Source organism: Drosophila willistoni, chromosome 3R, assembly GCF_018902025.1.
Source record: "Drosophila willistoni isolate 14030-0811.24 chromosome 3R, UCI_dwil_1.1, whole genome shotgun sequence".
In the NCBI taxonomy this organism is placed as follows: domain Eukaryota; kingdom Metazoa; phylum Arthropoda; class Insecta; order Diptera; family Drosophilidae; genus Drosophila; species Drosophila willistoni.
The window spans coordinates 8,539,777-8,559,073 of record NC_061086.1 but is presented as its reverse complement, the minus strand read 5'-3'; the positions used below and the strand labels follow the sequence as shown (position 1 = coordinate 8,559,073).

The 19,297-nt window shown below is 40.9% G+C and overlaps 1 protein-coding gene across 2 annotated transcripts in view; it reads left to right on the top strand.

Moving 5' to 3' along the window:
- The window catches only part of LOC6651617 (FERM, ARHGEF and pleckstrin domain-containing protein 1), a 36,787-nt gene that overhangs the window by 13,193 nt on the left and 4,297 nt on the right, over positions 1-19,297 (top strand). Inside the window, exons 3-11 of one of the 2 annotated variants that reach the window (XM_015176612.3) lie at positions 1,583-1,815; positions 1,885-2,106; positions 2,169-2,412; positions 2,478-2,638; positions 2,727-2,801; positions 5,925-6,031; positions 6,254-6,369; positions 6,430-6,712; positions 7,157-18,837. In XM_015176612.3, coding sequence (XP_015032098.1) covers positions 1,583-1,815; positions 1,885-2,106; positions 2,169-2,412; positions 2,478-2,638; positions 2,727-2,801; positions 5,925-6,031; positions 6,254-6,369; positions 6,430-6,712; positions 7,157-18,201 — 12,486 coding nt within the window. In that variant the 3' untranslated portion in view covers positions 18,202-18,837. Of the gene's footprint in view, positions 1-1,582; positions 1,816-1,884; positions 2,107-2,168; positions 2,413-2,477; positions 2,639-2,726; positions 2,802-5,924; positions 6,032-6,253; positions 6,370-6,429; positions 6,713-7,156; positions 18,838-19,297 lie in introns of those variants that run through there. The other variant, XM_002073248.4, reaches the window with a different exon arrangement.

Here is a 19,297-nt window from a genome sequence, read left to right as displayed (position 1 = left end):
GGGGATAGGGTAAGAGGCAGCTGCTAAAACATTTCACACTCGAAATGTGTTGCATGCTTTTTGGGGCAAAATTGAGCGCATCATTTTCTTGCCAAAACCTGACAAAGCACTTTCCTTGATTGGTTAGCCGTATGCTATGTCGGTTGATTCCTTCTTCAATTCTAGCCAAATGTGTGTAACAGCCTGTAAAGGCATCGAAATAACCTTGTCCTGTATGCGGCTGGCCCTTCTTGATCTAAAATTAACATATTTATGTGTGTTGCCCTGTGCGTCACATGGCCGGCCTATTCGTATATGAGGAGATTAGTATGCTTTATTATTTTAGTCAAATTAGCAAATTGAAATAGGCAAACGCCGTTTGCATGGTGTTTATATTTCAAGGACTACCGCAAATTGCTAATCTTGTTAATTGATTTTACACAAAAGCTAAAAGGTATGCGGAAAATTAAATTTTTAATGGCCTATTTAGAGCTACCATAAAAATAAGTTTATTATTAATAGAAGTGGGAGCGTTATGCAAAGTGAAAATGTTGTAAATTAGTTACCCATTAAAGTTTGTGGGTTATATATACATATATCGTAGATTGGATACAAGTGGACTCGAAATAATTTAAGAAGAACCTACCCGAGTTTCGATTTCGATAAGTTTTATCTTAATTTGATTGTACTTTCACATTGCCATTAAAACATTGCAATATGTATTTTCCAAAAATAATTTCAACAAAATTTGTAAAAAATTTTGGTAAAATATACGTCATGTAGGGCAAAAATTTGTTTGCAAAGTGGAAATGCCACTTAAAACATTTCATTTCCAAAAGAAAATAAAGATTTGACATTTGAAAATCGTTTAAAAAGTAGGTTTCTTGACGAAATTTTAAAAATTGTTGAATTTTTTAAGGAACTAAAAAAGAAGTTCAATATTTATGGCAGCAAATAGAAACATAAATTTTAAAATTCGTTAAAACATTGCCTCACTTATAGACGCTTTAAATTTAGACTTTTTGGAGGGAGTTCTCTTCGCTTTGGGTGGCATTGCAATTAAAACTAATTCGGTAGATAATGTGTAACATTTGAATTGGTCTTATCACCTTGCGCACAGCAAAGCACTTCAATAGATTTCAGATAGTTGTTGAATAAATTTCATGCACAATTGCCACAGTCATCGGACTCACACTCAAGAGGAGAGGTCGAGCGATGGCTTCGAGCTCGTTAAGCTCGTTAAAATCTAATCTAGCATGCAATTCTGGTCTTACGATGGCGACGATGAAAATGATGATGCCACATGCCCCCAGCCAACCTTAAACGTCTGGCGGGTGAGATGCGTTTGATTGCATTTAAATAAAAAATTTCAATTGAGTTGTCGCCTGAACAGACTAAAACTAGGCCACATAGGCATCTTCTACCCTATTGGTATCTCTCTTTCACTCACTTGCTCTTAGACTGCAATTACGTTGTATATGTATAATGAAAAGAAGGTCATGTCTGCCAAATTGAGTGTAGGCTTTAGTCGTATATTATTTAGTGTTTGCCAGATGGCATTTCTAATTATCACGATTCTAACCCCTCTTTTTTATCGTTTTAGGCCAAAGCTCTGGGTCGTGTCCTTTTTGAGCAAGTTTGTCGCCAATTGAATCTGCTCGAAGCGGACTACTTTGGTCTGGAATACAGTGAGATATCAACACATACCAAATACTGGTTAGATCTGGAGAAGCCAATGAATCGTCAAGTTGGCTTATCCCTGATTGATCCAGTATTACGTTTCTGCATTAAATTCTATACACCAGATCCAGCTCAGCTAGAGGAGGAGTACACTAGGTAAGTTTTGAATTTCTCTAATCCCATAAGTTAGTATTCATGCTAATCATTGTTCTATTTACATTCTAGATATCTATTTTGCTTGCAAATCAAAAGGGATTTGGCAGTTGGCACACTACAGTGCAATGATAATACAGCCGCTCTTATGGCCAGCTATATTGTTCAGGCATCGTGCGGTGATTTTGTTCCAGAAGATTATCCAGATCACACTTATTTATCATCGTACCGTTTTGTGCCACATCAGGATGCCACAATGCAGCGTAAAATTATGGAGAACCATAAGAAACACGTGTATGTAATAAAGAGGAATTATCCATAATGGATTTTATTAAATAAAACTTTTACAATTTCAGTGGTCAAACGCCAGCCGAGGCGGACCTCAATTTACTGGAGACGGCACGTCGCTGTGAGCTGTATGGCATGAAAATGCATCCGGCCAAGGATGTGGAGGGCGTACCGCTTAATCTAGCTGTTGCTCATATGGGCATAGCCGTCTTCCAGAATATAACACGGATCAATACCTTCTCTTGGGCAAAAATACGTAAAATATCGTTTAAACGTAAACGTTTTCTGGTCAAACTGCATCCCGAGGGTTATGTAAATATTCAAAATTTATTTCCTAATGGAACTTGTTTTCAACATTATATTGACACATTTTTCAGGGCTATTACAAGGATACTGTGGAGTTTTTCTTTGAAGGACGTAATGAATGTAAAAACTTTTGGAAGAAATGTGTCGAAAATCATGGATTCTTCCGTTGTACGGCCGTACAAAACACGCCCAGGCGTAAAACTCGAGTGCTCTCTCGCGGCAGTTCATTTCGGTAGGAGGAAAAAACGAGAGAGAGTGTGGGGAAAATGAATATTATGTACATTTTTAAAACTTTTTATGTCTCTTTCTATCCATTTCAGTTATAGCGGCAAAACTCAAAAACAGATTATTGAATTTGTACGCGAGAATTATGTAAAACGACAGAACTTTCAAAGGTAAGTGAAATGTTGTAACTAAAAAGTGGAAAAATATGCCAAGGGGCAAACCCAAAGGCTTTAAGCACAAAAAGCTATTTAAATTCGCTTTAAATTTTACATTTATGTATTCCATTTGGATGTAGAAAAACTTTTTGCGTTTTCATTTTACTTATTTTGAAATTTTTCGGCTATAATCTTTGGTTTTGTGAAAATCGATAAAACGATTTTTGTTTTAGTTTCTATATTTCTTTTTATCAAATATTCTTATCAAAAATTAACTATTTGCATATATACAAATATATATCTACATATATAGTTATAAGAAAAACAATCTTCATTCAGACACATTGAAAATCATCATACAAAAAAAGAAAAACTCGACTCTCAATTATTTCTTTGATTATTTTGAATACACTTTATAAACATTTTGTATTATACAAAATTCTTCTGTTGTTCTTTAGTTTCATTTATTTATAAACTGTTCCACCCCGCTTAAAAAAAAACCACAAAGAACAATAGAAACCACCCACTAAAACTTTTGTAAGTTGGTCACGCGCCTTAGAAAAGAGAAGAGGATTTACCTGAAAACAAACAAATACAACAAAATACAGACTTAAATTTAATTAAACATAAACCAATTGGTCTAAAAGCACAACAAAAACTTTCAAGCAAAAAACGTTAACAGAGCCCAGAAAAAAATAAAACCTTACGATTTAAAAAGTCATTTTACCAGTTCTTTTTTTTTAATTTCTGTTCTTGCGTTTAAAGAGAATTTGAATTTCCATATTAATGGATACGATGCTCTAAAAATAATTTAGACAGTTATATAATTATTTTAAAAATTTTCTTGTATGTATTTTTTAATATTAGTTTCTAATTTGTGTAAAACCAGATTAACAATTGGCAAACTGTTTATGTGTAATACCCTCCAAAAGCATTCTAATTTGTCCCTTTCCCTGTCATCTATCATTAACCACAACTAATCAAACCACTCAGATGCCACCCTTCCTGTAATTTCTCTCTCGCAAACTCTATCCTCTCGTTCATATATATTATATATAGTTATATTGTAATCTATCATTCATCATCCCCGATCATAGTTGTGTTGTTTTTGTGTGTTGTTTGTAGTCTAGTTAGTCAAGTATTCAGAACCATAATCATGATTGATGATGATGATGATGTTTTCTTGTTTCTATTAGAGTGCTGTAATACTCAATACCGAAATCAGCATTACATATTGCTTTGTTATAATTGTTCCCAATTAGTTTTATGGTTAATAAGTAACTCTATTCTCCACAACAATTTCTAATCTAATTGTGAGCGCACGTTTTGTTGACATCTTAAAGGTCATATCAATGTTAGATGCATTTTCTTGTTACATATAATACATAATCCGAGCATTCTTTCGTGTTAATCTTAATGTTTCAATTGAAGGCTGTTGTTTACAATTAGGGGAGAGGGCCCAGTTGTGACTCAGGCCCAGTTGTGACATTCTCAAATATTTTTGAAATGCGGTATTGAATGACAGTTTGAGCCCTGTAAATCATGTTTGTTAGACGTTCTGCAGTTTTTGGACAGACCCCAACGTTAATATTCGTATTGTATATACGCGTACCAAACATCGTGTTGAAAATCGTGCGAAAAAGTTTTTTTCCATTTATTTCAAAGTACCAAAATTTTGTGAAATCAACAGTGAAAAGGTGAGTGCAATGCATCAAAGTATTGTATTTGCCGTATATTTTGTGATTCTATAAAAATTTATGTGATTATGTAGTGTCTATAAAAAATATAGATATAAACTTTAAACTATAAAAAGGCCCGGTTATGACTCAGCTGGGGTGCCCAGTTATGTCCCATTTTTTTTGCACTCGGATTATGTAAAATTATCAAATTCCAACATTTTTGTTGTTGTTTAACAACAAGGAAAGGGAATTTACATATTGAGACCAGTTTGTCCAAGAATATTCTGGAAGATCTCGATCGGGAATGTTCATTCGAAGTGCGCTAATATGCAAGCAAGTTATTTCGCTTGCAAAAACTGCGAAAGTGACATGGACGACGAGGGCTTAAAATCGTTCTCATTTATGGCCATTTTCTTTTGGGTTTTTCATTGTTTTTGGCTTTGAAGCCCTTCAAAATAAGTAAACCATTAAATCACAACAATTCGTGTGACACTCCTTTCATATTTTCTTATTTTCAGTGAATTTCTTAAGTTGAGTCATAACTGGGCCACTTTTTTTTTGGGTTAAAAAAAGTTATCCAAATTAAATCTGTTCCAAAATTTTTTGAGTAACTCAAATAAACATACATTCTTTGGAAAAAAGTTGCGTTTGGTTAATATTTAAATGTTAAACTTCTTAATTTTTCATTTTCCCGAACTGAAGAAAAAATTTCGAGGTTTTTCAAAACCCGGGTCATAACTGGGCCCTCTCCCCTACTAACTGACTTTTGACGGCGGCAAATAAAATACAAATTTCATTAAACTTTTCTATTTCTAGACAATTTTAAGTCTTAAATAATTACATTTTACTAGGCGTCGTAGCCAAGTCAAATTTCAAAAGAATTCGTTTAATTCTTTAAAAATATAACCATATGCTCAATATTTTTTAAATCACCTGAACTTCTTGCTCTTCAGGTGAAACCTTTTAATTGAAATAGTTTACAAACGAACAGTTTTTAAGATGATTGTATCATAGTTTAGAAAAATTGTTTAATTTTAGTTTACGTAACAATTTATACTACTAGATAAATTATTTGGTGCGCTATGTATATATATATTGTGTAAATTTATATTATTCTTTTTACTAGCACTTAAATTTTAATACCTTTTTCTTTTTAATTTTAATTTTAATTTGAAAGAGATATCTACCGTCAGCATAAAATTCTGTGCGTGTCTTTTCGCTAAAAAAGCAAAGCAATATTTCGCTTCTCTCCCATGCTTTGATAAAGCAAGCTCTAAAAACTTTCACCTAAAACGTGCTAAACATATTAAACTAAACCAAATAAAATTTAAAAAAGAAACACAATTAATAAAAGCCTAAAAACAAAAATTAAGAAAAACTAAAAAAAAAAAAACAACAAAAAAACTGAGCATGTTAAAATAAAACCGTGGTATTCCTCTTGTCTTTTCTTTTGCTGCAGGTCTCAGTCGTTCCGGCAAGGGCCACTGAATGCTAGTAGCCGAAGTCAATCGCATACGTATGTGAATTCCAGCATTTCAGCCAATCCCCTACTCCCAATTGACACTGGTTTGTATTTATTTTTATTTTCCAAATGTTTAATTGTATTTTGTTTTATCATTTGAGTATTTATTTCATCTTTCTGGTGTTTAATTTCATTTCATTTAATTCCATTTTAAGTTCTGGGCATGTCTGTAGAGTAGAGTCGAGTCAGTCGAAGATTTAATTGATTTCATAATTGATTCCGGCCAATTTTTGATTAATTTATCTCTTGATATATAAACAATTTAGCGGCATGGGATTATCGCAATCAATGCAACGACTCGATGACCCCTTCTCTGACGAAGAAGGCAGCGGATACCTTGGATCGCCGACGCGACAATCCTATAGACCACATGCGTTCTCAAGTGAGTTGAAAGGACATCGCTTTAAAAATTATCTATTTCAAATCTTCGAATTTAATTTAGGTCACAGCAGCCCAGGTGGAGATTTATCAGACGAAGAATTATGCAGCGGAATCGCCAACCTCGCCGGAGGAAGCGGCATGCTCGGGGGCGGAACGTCAACACCACTCGGCAGCGGCTATGGACCAAATGAATTCGAACCGCTCGCTTTCGCCACAGGGTCCGCAGTCGTGGACTTCGCCCATTCATCACAACAACAACAGCAGCAGCAGCAGCCAACAGCAGCAGCTACAACAACAGCGAGGTCCCGATCCGGGTCGTGTGCATCCAGGCGATCACAATTTAGGTGAGTCTGTCAATTCGATCCACTCAAATTTAATTTCATTAAGTTAATTTGTTAATTTTATGATTAAATTTTAAAAATGGAAAACATTTCGAACATTTGTGGGAAGTGAGATCATTTTCCAGTTATTATTAATTCTTATTTAAATGGTAATTAACTTAGTCCCAATATAATTTTTACCAATTTATTAATCGTGGCATTCAGTGAGGCCATTTTTAATGTTTGTGAATTTATACTTTATTTGTGCTTCTTTTGTTGCAGTGTTTCCTTTTGTTTTAAAAGTGTTTTAAAACCGACTTTTGTGATTCACTTGATTTCGGTATGATTTCGGTTTGTTTTGGTTTTATTAGTCTCTTTTTGGTCTCTTTTGAAGAGAGTAGTGTGTACGTGTGTGCTAACTCTTTTTTGACACTCTCTCATTCCGTACTCGCGATTATTGAAATGCAGGTCTGAGCCACTTGTCCCACTTGTACAGCAGCAGCACCCCTCGTCGAGTCTCAGTGGGATCCCAAGTGTTTGTCCCTGCGTCGCCGCAGCTCATCAGCATCAGCATCAACACCAACAACTCGCACAACAGCAACACGCACAACAACACTATGGTGGATCTCAGCAGCTCTATGGAATTGGAGGAACAGGAGGAGGAAATGTTGGAACCTGCGGACATGGAGGAGGAGGAGGAGGAGGACCATATGGGGGAGGAGGAGGAATTAGTCGAGGAGGAAGCGGATTCGGACTTGACAGCATCTACCATCAATCGGGAGAGTATGGCGGCAGCCTCACTGGCGGCCTTGGCCAATGCCCATCGTCCGCCGCTTCGCTCACAGGAGTCCCAATCGCAAACTGTCACCCCAGTCCATTATAGCAGTACGAATTATTCGATGTCTAAACAGTGCATGCTCAACAATGCTAATGCAAACTCAACCGAAACGGAAACCGACAACATTATCTATACTGACATCAACGATATGGGTGGCGGCGTCGGCGCTGGCCACTATAAATATCCCGAGCATAAGCTCTCTAATAGCGAACATCTCAATTTGAACGAACGTAATGACATTTATGCCACTGTGAATCGCAAAGCCAAATCAAAGACTCGCGAGAAACATTTCAGTGATGAATTTATAGATCAAACTATTCTGCAATATACTCGAGCCAAACAGTTGGGTATTCAGCCCCCGACAGTGCCTATGCTGCAGCAGCCAAGTACTTCTGCCTTTGCTGCCGCCCAAGAGCGTAGCTACAATACCTATCAATACCACAACGATCTAAATCATCCTTCCGAATCGTCATCTTCATCATATTTCGGGACTGGGTTTAATACTAAGCGTTATACTGCCAAAGAGAGAGTTAAACTGGCTCATTCGGAAAATCATCTAACTCCCTCATTGGACTCGCAAAGCTCTAGGCAAACGCATTCGTTGCCAAGAAACTCTGAATTGTCGGGCGTCGATTCTGTAGACTCCTATGACAGTCACTATATTACCCATCATTCTGTTGGAAATCTACCGCCAGCTCGGCGTACATCCTCAGAGAAATTGGAATATCAAATGTCTTCGGGTAATCTGTACTCCACAGCTCAATTTGTGAAACCTGAAGAAGCTGCTGCCCACTATATGAACGATGAGGATGACGAGGATGATGATGAGGAGGGTGAAAACATTTACGATCAGGTTGCCCGCGAATCGTGGCTAAAGAGTAGTTCCTGCAAGGACCTATTTGAGCGATATAGCTCTACAGCTTACTATGATCGCGAGCAGTCCAAACCCATGACGGCATTTGATAAGGAATTTCTCTCGTCTAATCGTATTGATTCCCCTGTTACACGCTATGATGATTCAAGGCATTCGTTATATTTCACTAAGAATCATTCCATTGATGCGCAACAGGACTTCTTTCCATTGACACAGAGCAAAGTCTATTCGTCCAGCTACCCGGGCACCACTTTTAACAACCACGACCATAAACGTCATTATGGCCAGCAATTGGATTATTCTGGGTCTCAGGACGACATCTCTCAGGACAGTTACGAGCTGTTGGAAAAATATGATATCGATTTCTTTAGCGGACGCCGCCGATCCGAGGATCACATACGGTCATGTTCTTTGGACTCTGGCAATTACATACCAAGCGATGATGAATCCGTCTCTGAGCGGCATAAATATCGTTCGGCAATTGATGTAAAATCAAAGTCCGCTGCCGATATAATGAACGAAATCTGGGATGCCGAGGATCCACGTTATTTGCCGCGTGAGAAACTCTCCGTTAAATCGGATGGCAACTTTTATAAGAAAATTCAAGAAGCTCTGTTAACTCGAACATCCAGCCAGGAGAGTCAAAGTGAAATGTTTGAGACAAAAATTTCACGCAGTTCGGATTCCAGTAAGAAATCACGCGATAGTCTTTATCACACCGATAGTAAAAAATCCAGAGAAACAACCAAGAGCAAGACTTCAGTGGCGTCCAGTCAGGATTCGAAAGAATCCCTGGCTGGCGATTGTTTTGGACGAAATTATGAAATGCCAACAACAACTTGTAAGAAAGTTAAACAATTCAACAAAAAGGAACTTTACGAGAAATTTGCACAATCGAGTCAGGAGTCTAAGAGCGACTATTACGATGCTGTGGAGGCCGGTGGAGCTGTTGAAGCCGAAGGTCTTTACTCTCGTCCCAAGGTCAAGAGTCATGATTGCTTGCTCTCCGACACGCATTCATCGACGGCGAATAGTTCGTTTTATGACAGTCGTGATACATATTCAACGTTTCCCAGCAATAAAACTCACAAGACCTCAAAGGTCCATTCGATTAGCTTACAGAATGTGGAAATTGAACGCAATGCCAAATCGTTTGGCAACAAATCACCAGAATCAGTATCGACTCCGGCCTCTGGAATGCGTTGTAAAGAAAAGGATATACAAACCGGTGATTCGATGGACAAAACAGCGCCAATTAAGAAAAGTAATTCGCAATCTTGCAAGATTTCTGCTTTCCGTCGTCGTTCTGATAGTGAAAATATATTTAGTTTCGATCAGGATCGAATTGAATGCATCCAGAAGTATACAAAACAGTGGGAAGGACAGCCCAAGGATGAGAAATCAAAACAAAGTCCTGAGTATCCGCTTACCCCGGAGCTCATTTCAGAATTTGAGAAGCAACAAGCCCGCGTAATGGCCCATCAGAAAATTACACGCAAAGAGGAGCTTATGGCCAAGACTCATTTCGAGGAATACAACCCGATATTAGTTCCCATGAACTATGCCCATGCCACAGTCGAACGAACCAAAAGTGATCCCAACTCCCTGGCCAATCGTAATCGCTTGGGTAGCAATTCTAGGCGGCATGTTCTAATGCATCAAAAGTCTATAGATCTTACTCCAGCCGATTCGAACTCGAGCGATGAAGACTACATCTATAAGCAAATACCCAGTGCTCCGCCTCTTTGTAAGGCTCATGGCAATTTCGAAATACCCAAATGTTACGATGGAGCGGCAGGAACTGCAACCCCTCAAGTAGATCTACCCAAGACTGGATTCGAATTGCCCAAGAGTTTCTTCCGTGACTACGAACGACGATTTACCAAAGTTCTGAAGGAGGATATACCCTATGTGCTGCACAAGCGGCACATTCTGAATGGAACAGCACCAGTCTCAGGCGAAAAGAAACACATAAAGCCCAAGTCACCGAAGTCACCAAAATCTCCCAAATCACCCAAATCCCCTAAGTCACCAAAGTCGCCAAAAGCAAACGCCAACTTACCAGTCGTTGTACCAGGAACGGTTGACTTTTTACCCGATATTTTGGACAGTTTACTTCCGGCCGAGACGAAAGAGTTTCTATTCACGCAGAACATTGATTTATCAAAGGTAGATCCCATTACTCTGGAAATCGAAAAGACAATACCCACAATACAGCTTTCATCACCCAAACGAGATATTACAAAGCAAATGGACGCCTCAACTCTAGAGAAATTAAACAAGAAATTAAGCCAAATTGAAAGTGATTCGGCTACCAGTTCAAGGACCGAGAGCATGCAACAGCAAAAGCTAGAGCAAAAACAAATGGAGCTCATCCAGAGTCTACGCAAAGAACTGCAAGCGAATGCCCGAAAGGCCAATAAGCCAAGAATCATACCCAAAACAAAGTCGGCTGGTAAATCAAAAAAAGGCAAGACACGCATAACATCGTTTTCCTCAGACGACGAGAGTCTTGATTCTGATGATGTGTTTGGTTCTGCAGAGGCTATACCGGATCGTCTGGAATTTTCGCCACCGCAGTCTCGCAAAGAGATTGAGTCTATTTTGCGCATAGAGCAGAGTCGTCTCATTTCGGCAGCTTGGGGTCGTGGCCAAACCATGAGCTCCACTGAAATCGAAGGTTCGCCCCCACAATGCCGTCGCCTGGCTGATTTAGAGAATCGCTATCATACTCAAAAACTCGACCCACAATATGCCAATGCCACTGAACTGCGACGTATTTCGGAGCGTTCCATATCGATACCATCATCGGAGGATGAGCCACATGTACCGATGCGTGGTGGTCGTATGGATGAGTGCACAAACGATTATCAACGGAATGAGAATATCCCATCGCCCATACTGGAGCACGCTGAATTCTTTCGCAGCAACGATGATCTTTATGAAACGTGCCATGAGGAAAAGATCAGCGGCTCTGACATTGATTATACTTTGAAAAAGCAAACAGCCAGCTCAGGTCAAACGAAATCGAAGGTAAAGTTAATTGAGGAGATTATTGATTCATCCATAGTGATGCGTTCGAAGGGACATGCACCGATACTCTTCGCTCATGCTCGTCTTAATCTTTCTGAGGGTTCCGTGTCACTGCAACGGCAAAAGGCCACGCAGCAGCAATCACCGACGGCTGAACGACGTACCAAGAGTTTGGATACACCGGTTATATCTCTACATCGTTTGCCACCGATGAATGCATTCTCCTCCAAGGACGACACTGTCGGTTTTGAGGAGGAAGCAGAAATACTCGAAGAGAAATCATTGGCCAACGGGCAAACAAATCAACAGGACGATGACACTGCGGACAGTGTACACTCGTGCGCCGGCTCCATTCCTACACAGAGCAGTTACAATGCAAATAAACGTGACTCCCTCCTAAGTGCAGTCACAATTGATACGGAGGAAGTTCAATTGCTTAATCAATTGAAATATATTGAAAAAATTGCTCTGCAAGGTGTTAAGATCAAGGACAAAAAGAAGTCCAAGATGAAGCTGAAGAGTGGGGATCATCTAATTTTAAATATACCCAAATATCGATTTACAGATTGGTCTCCCTACAGCTCGGCAAACAGTTCCCGCAAGACCTCACCTGGAGTCTCAAGGGCCAGCAGCATAGAGAGTACGGGTAAGGGCAAACTTAAGACTTCGGAGCCCTACAAGGGAAAACCTGTCTCACGTAGTCGCCCAGAGTCACGGCGCACAAGTGCCGATGATATAAAAGCCGGTAAAGATGGCCGAGGAAGTAAAAAATCAAGTCCAAAGGAGCGACCTCGTTCTATTGATATGCGACGTTTAAGTAAGGATAAAAGCAAATCACAAGAGGAAACCGAGGCCGATATTGCCAAACGCAAAGAGCGACAGCAAAAACTCTACGAATCCGCCATGAAACAGACAATCACTATGCTTAGCCCTGTAAAGGACACCTTGCCAGCTTTCCCGGCTCCAGAAGATAAAATTCTAGTGAAAACTGATGGGGATAAAATTATCATAGAAACTGAATTCAAATCGAAGGCTGAAGATCATGTTTTAATTGCAAAGGCGCCGCGTAAATTAGACAATTCATTAGTCAAATTCAGCCGCAGCTTTGACGAGGGGCGTAGTCCGGACAAACTAGATAAAGCAAACCGCAGCTTTGAAGATCGCAATAAATCATTTGAAGACTCGGAGAAATCTGATGTACCCGAAGACATGCTAATAAAGTCACCAAAGAAAATAGCCAAAGCTCAAGAGATCAAACAGAAGATCGAGGGCAGTGTGGTAGTGCATAAGAAGATTGACGGCAAATCGAGCAGCTTGGAGAAACCAGTTGAGCATCATTATTTGGGAACAGACATTAAGGCCCGCAGTCTGGACGACAAAAAGAAAGCCGAAGAGAAACCTCCAGTGCCGATAACTCGCAGCGCCATTGGGGATCGTCGCATGTTTGCCCATCAATACAATGTGCCAGAGGATATTGATATGCAGGCAGTGATATCAGAACGTCGGTCATTGGAGATACTAAAGCGTTCCCTACCTTCGGAGGATACACGCGATAGTGAGTGTACTTACAGCCGTAAAGCATCAACAGCTGAGAGTCTAGACTCATTCGTTTCTGCAGATGACAGTCATTCACCGGCAAGCAAATCACCTGTGCCAGGACCCGGCGAAGGTTATCCACATCGTGTACCCACTATTGAGTGTGAAGAACCGTCAATAGAAGAAGATGATAATTCATCCGAGAGACGTCATCTGAAGGTTGGTCGTCAGGACACAAATCGCTTAAGCTTAGATCGCAGTCGTAGCGATGAGACAGGTTCTTGGATAACTGTTGAATGCGATGAGTTTATTGGATCCGACACTTCAGAGAATGAGCCACGTACTCTAGAACCTGATCGTAATGTACTTGAAACGCAGGCCACTCTGGAAGATGCCAATCCGTTGGAATATTCTAACTGTGCCACTCCCACATCAGACTTAAATATATTGGTGACACCACCGAACGCCAGCCCCATGATTGAGAAATCTGTACTGGAAACCTTTGAGAAGTACACATCAGATAGCAAAAAGAAGTATAGCTTGGAGAAACAAAGCGATAAATCAAAGAGCTCTGATTCTTGGACAAGTGGTGAAAAAGATAGTAGCCCACAACGTCAGCAGGATTGGAGTCTATCTGTGGGCAAGGAAAAGAGCTCTATGGAAGAAGAATCTAGTGTTAGCTGTTCTATAGCTCGCCCTTTGGGTATTTCCCAGGATTTTGGCAACGAAGAAGCTAAAAAATGTCAGGAACTTAAACAGCGCATGCTCCAATTAGATGTAAGTTCGGCCAAAGAGGCAGGAGATGTGCAAATCACACCCACTGACTCCAATGACCAGACACCCACCAATGAACCAAAAATTATAATAAAGAAACCTACAACGCCAACCCTAGAAAAGCAAAGTCCAATTGATTTGGGCAATAGCACGGAATTTTATCTGGATCCTATAGAGGAAAGGATTGCAAAAATCTTACAACGTCCCGAGGACAGTGAGTCTGGAAGCTCTGGTGGATCTCGAAAGCCGCCAAGGATAGAGAAACCAGCTAGAGCCAATGCGGGTAAGAAATTGTCTGTGAGCAAAGCCGAGACCGGAAAATCTGGAAGCGATCGAAGCTCACAGGAGTCAAAGTCTAGTTTCGATTCAAAAGGATCGTTAAGTGTGGAATCCCGTGGCTCCTTTGAAACTGAAAGCAGCTCTGGCTCTATGGGTGCAGCACAAAGGCGCGGTGAGTTGGCACAGAAAGAACAACAGGGTACATGGAAAGCGTTTCCCATTGAAAGCTCAAACAGTTCGAGCACCGATGATCCCTGGCATCATGTGGAAACCGATGGCGGATATGAACGCTATGATGCACAGAATCCTTTGCGAGATTCCTCAGACAGTGATGTGAAAGAAGTATCGCCAGATGAACAGAAAGCTGAGAGCGACACCAGCTATCAGGATGATTTAAATGATTTTCCCACAACCTTTGGCTATCCGGCCATGACTAGTACATTGGGCGGCATCGGGGTAAATCCCACTGACATTATCGGCTATAGCACTGGTTTCACCTTGGGACGAACACTTTCCCGCATATCCGAAAGAAGCACTGCTTCAGAGAAGTCAAGCATGGAGGATGATGTGAGTAAAGCGTCAACACATTCAGTCAGTATGCGTGACGAATCGGTTGGTTCGACAGATCATCAGCCAAGCTTAAGTTCGGATTCTCGTAGCAACACCAATTTGGCATATATATCAGATGCCGATCGTCGAACTTCTGCCGAAATGCCCGAGATTCCCTGTGACTCGGCCACTGGTGATCGTCTTTCCAGTTTCGGCAGTGTCAATGAACCGAAGTCTCCCACTCTGATCACAGGACGTTTCTCCGTCACCCATGTGGATGAACAGCATACCGCAGATGATCTAGAACGACACACACTCATGTGTTTGTCCAATGCGGGAAGCCAGGACTCTGAAGATTGGCCATTGCCTGAAATACCGTTCGATCATGTACCGGTGAAACCACCAGATAACTTGTATGGTATGCCAGATTTGGATAAGCCCGTACCCAAATCGTTCTGTTGGAAGGCTAGCATGTCGTTTCAACAATCGCAGGATTCGATCGATTGGCCGTCACCACCGTCGAGTACAGTGGGTGTGGCAGCACCCATTATTGTGGAAAGCATTGAGACTTACTATACAAGTGAAGTTCAAAATGCGGATAAGGTGGTTCTCGACGAAGAGGCTCAACAATCATCGATTGGTCCACCAGATGTGGCAAAGGTTTTGCCCTACGAAGAAACAGCTTACTTAATGTCATCGGCTTTCGAGGACAAGGACTTTGGCAGCGAGCAAATTCAACCAGATACAGTTAGCTGTCTTAGTTCTACATTGAGTGCAGCTTCATGCTTATCATCATCGCTTAACGTAAGCTGCAGTACCTCCTCCACACAACCCACTGCTCGAGTTAGCCCACGTAAAGGATCCAGTCCAGAAGTGATTGTGGCTCAGCCAACACGTTCTCCAGCACCCAGAAGTCCATTGTCAGAGGATGAAATGTTTTCTACCAATGACGATGTTTTTATGCCTGGCACCATTAAGGTACAACTCTCGCCGGACGCACAGTTGCGAAAGCTATCGCGTGGATCGAACAACTCGGATACCTCTATCGATGACATCTTGTCCGGAAGCACTTATTTGGATGATCAGACAACAGTGCGTCGAAACTATGAAGCGCGCCTCAGTAGCGGAGGCGGCAGCTGCAAGAAATGCAGCCATTCCAGTCATTCTGAGGAGGAGACCAGCTCCATTGGCACCGATCTCGATGGAACTGTGCGCATGGGGCTGCAACAAAAGAAATGCACCCATAGCTCTCATTCGGAGGACACTTCAATAGGTCTCAGCATTTCAGAATGGTCTACCGGAACAAACACCGTACGACAATACGCAAATCTCTCTGGCTCAGATAGTCTTTCGGCTGTGTCAACACAATCCTGTGCGAAAAGCGAGAAATCAAATCAAACCAAATCAAGCATTAGCAGCATTAACAAGTCGGCGGAAAGTCTAAACGAACAGAGTGGTAGCTATTCCCACAAGTTTAGCGGTGAGAATGGATCATCTGATGGCTTACGTTATGATATGTTATCAAATTCAGAGACAGATAAGATGAGCGAAACAACATCAGCAACTCGAAGTGATGATACAACATTGACTCTAACCGAAATGGCTCACACGATTAGTGAGTGGTCAACCTCGAGTAGCCGTACATTGGTGGGAGTGGCTCCAGGAGAGTATCTACCGTTGAAGCAACCACGGGTCACGGCTAAGACCAGTTTGAGTTCGCCCAGCGATGAGAAACGTTCATCATTGCCGCAAATCCATCGACGTAGCGGTAGCAATGGCAATCAGGCTCGTATCAGCCAACCAGATCAACCGGAGTCAAATGCTCCAGAAACTAGTGCAGCAGCACGCAAACGACGCTCCCTAGAAATGATGTCCAAATTGTATCAGAGTCAGGAAATTTGCTCTGAGTCCGAGTCGCCGTTTGTGGAACGCCTGTATGCCCACAGTGAGAAGCTTACTGAACGCTATCAGAGCCAGGAGTTTGTCCCATTGCATGGAACTGTTGCTCAGACACAGAGCACCCAAATTCAAACTCAGCAATCCCAGCAAGCGATACGTCGCGATAAACCTCGTGCCCCACAACCGCCGACAAAACCCAAGCCAGCAGTCACTCGTCCCATTATGCAGGCTTTGCTTAATAAGATGAAACAACCAGGACTAGCCGAACAAGCTGCTGCTGCAGCCGAAGCAGCTGAAGCTGCCGAAGAAGCAAAGAAAATTCCGGTTGTGGTGAAACCAGCTCCTCCACCCGTGCCCACTATTCCGCCGATTATTACACCGAGTGATTTACCTGGAGATGTGGGAGCACCGCCGGCAAAACCGTTGGCAAAGCATCATAGTTATGATGACAAGACGTTGTCCAAGACACAAATCCGTGACTTTAAAACGTCGAGCAAGCAATTTCGACAATCCAGTTCGTTCCACGAACACATGTTGAGTAAATCACAGCAATCCTCACAAGAGCTAACCATGCGGATTGATGAGGAACGCGATGCTCACTCCACATCGTCCGCTACTTATACAACAACCACCACAAATACTTTAAATAGTGAAAGTACAGAACCCAATTCTCCACAAATGCCACAACGAGCTGATAAACTGATACGCTGCTCGCCCTATTATTCGAGTAGTCTCAGTTCCGAATCGCCGCCCAATCAACTGGTGCAGAAACCACCTAGAAAGTCACCCGGAACAAGTCAGTTGGCTGCCAATATTGGTATTGCCGCCTCCATAAAGAGTCCGCCCAGTGGCAACGATACGGATAGCTCCTTGGATGTACGCGGCGGCGGTCAGGATCCTAAGCTGCGTAATCGAGGCTATCGCAAGAAACGACAATTGCCTGCCAAACGGATTCGTGCCAATATGGCTGCTGCCGCATTGCTAGAGCAAGCAGAAAGTTCAGAATGCTCTGAGGGTTATGTACCCGAAATGGATTCGGGAAGCTCTGAATATTCGTATCAACGTGACGATCAGTATTTGGAATTCGATGAGGAACTGGAGCAGGATCAAACCGATGAATATGACGATTATCCGCAATATAGCGGATCAGTTGTGGGAAAATTTGAGAGTCTCGATATGAGTGACAATGTGGATGAGATGGGTTTTCCACGCTATGATCGCTTGGGACACATTACCAAGCCCATGTATCAGACAAATAATCACCCGATGCCGCCATCTAGTGGACAACCCGTTAAACCAGCACGCACTAAGAAACGCCAGTTGAAACGTGAAGATTCCACAGCGGTGCATCCAAGCACATCGAGTGGAGCAGCTGCATCGGCGGCGTCATCATCATCGTCGCAACCTTACCATGGTCGCAGGTACTGCAATCCTGAGGAGAGTGAGTATGAGACACGTGGCGGGGGACTCTCTGATGAGTTGGCCAACTCCAGCGAGGACAGTGGCAGTGGATTTGGTGGACCTGGAGCCACGGCCACCATTAGACGTGGAACCAATCGATCTGCAACAGTTGTGGAATCTGCTGCCACCCGTGACCAACTGCCCTATCCTGACTTTTTATCCGACTATGAGACCGAACCGATTGAATATGAACGTTATGCCTGCGGTCTGGATATACGCGTTGATCCGCCTCCCAAATTCCACGATTCCGATGATCTGAGCGATCAGTAAGAAACAAAAAGAAATGTGCTTATATATCCAGAATGCAGCATTTTCATTTTCATTCCGTTGCCTTGCCCAATGAGACGTTTTTTTAGAACTCTATGACTTTTACATGATCCAAGTACACTTATAACCAACTTATTTGTAATTGAGACTGATTTACGACAAAGCCAAAGACAAAACAAAAGGAAAGCCAAAAAGGAAAACAACTCTCTTGCTGCAGATCCTAACAAAACAACAAAACAAAAAACAACAAAACTCTTATTAAAGTTAAAATACTGAAATTATCCTGAAGCGTTCGAAAATCAAATTACAATTACATTTTAATCAAACATTAAACCTAGCAAAATCAAACAAAGATCGTACGAATCGAGATGTCAGTTAAGATTTGGGATGATCGATATATAAACAAAAACATATATATATATACATATATAGATCTTAGATATATATCGACATCTTTAGTTAATGGTCGCGCGCCTTGTCGGTTGACTTATTAGATTGAGTTGCATAAATGCAATAACTTAACAACAACAACAACAACAGAGTAATAATGTTAAAACCAGTTGAACAAATATAAATGAAATTTTAATGCACTGTTTAATCATCGAATAATTCAGATAAAAACAAAACAAAAACCGATAATGGAACAAATATTTAATTGTTATTTAACTAATATTCAAATGAATCGTCATTGTGAAAGTTTTAACAATAATGTTATATGTATTATTACATCAGATTTATGTACGACTTATGATTACAAAAAAAGTTTACCACTTACTTGATCCATCAACAGCAAAATGTGTCAAATCGAATCAAACCTAAAAGTATTTACATTTAGCATTGTTTTAATATAATAAGTCTTACATTAGTCAACTGAGTTTCTATTGCTTCCATAAAAACTTTACAACTAAATAATTATTGAACTTCAACCCCATTATAGTTATACAGAAACAGATGATCTCCGTTAACAAAAAAAAAACCGATCTCTATATATATTTTTTGCCAAAGCCCCTTTATTACTCTATATACATATGTAAAACGTGTCGTCGAATGTCTGTAATTAAAGCATTTAAATTCTATTAATATATATTTTATATAGTTA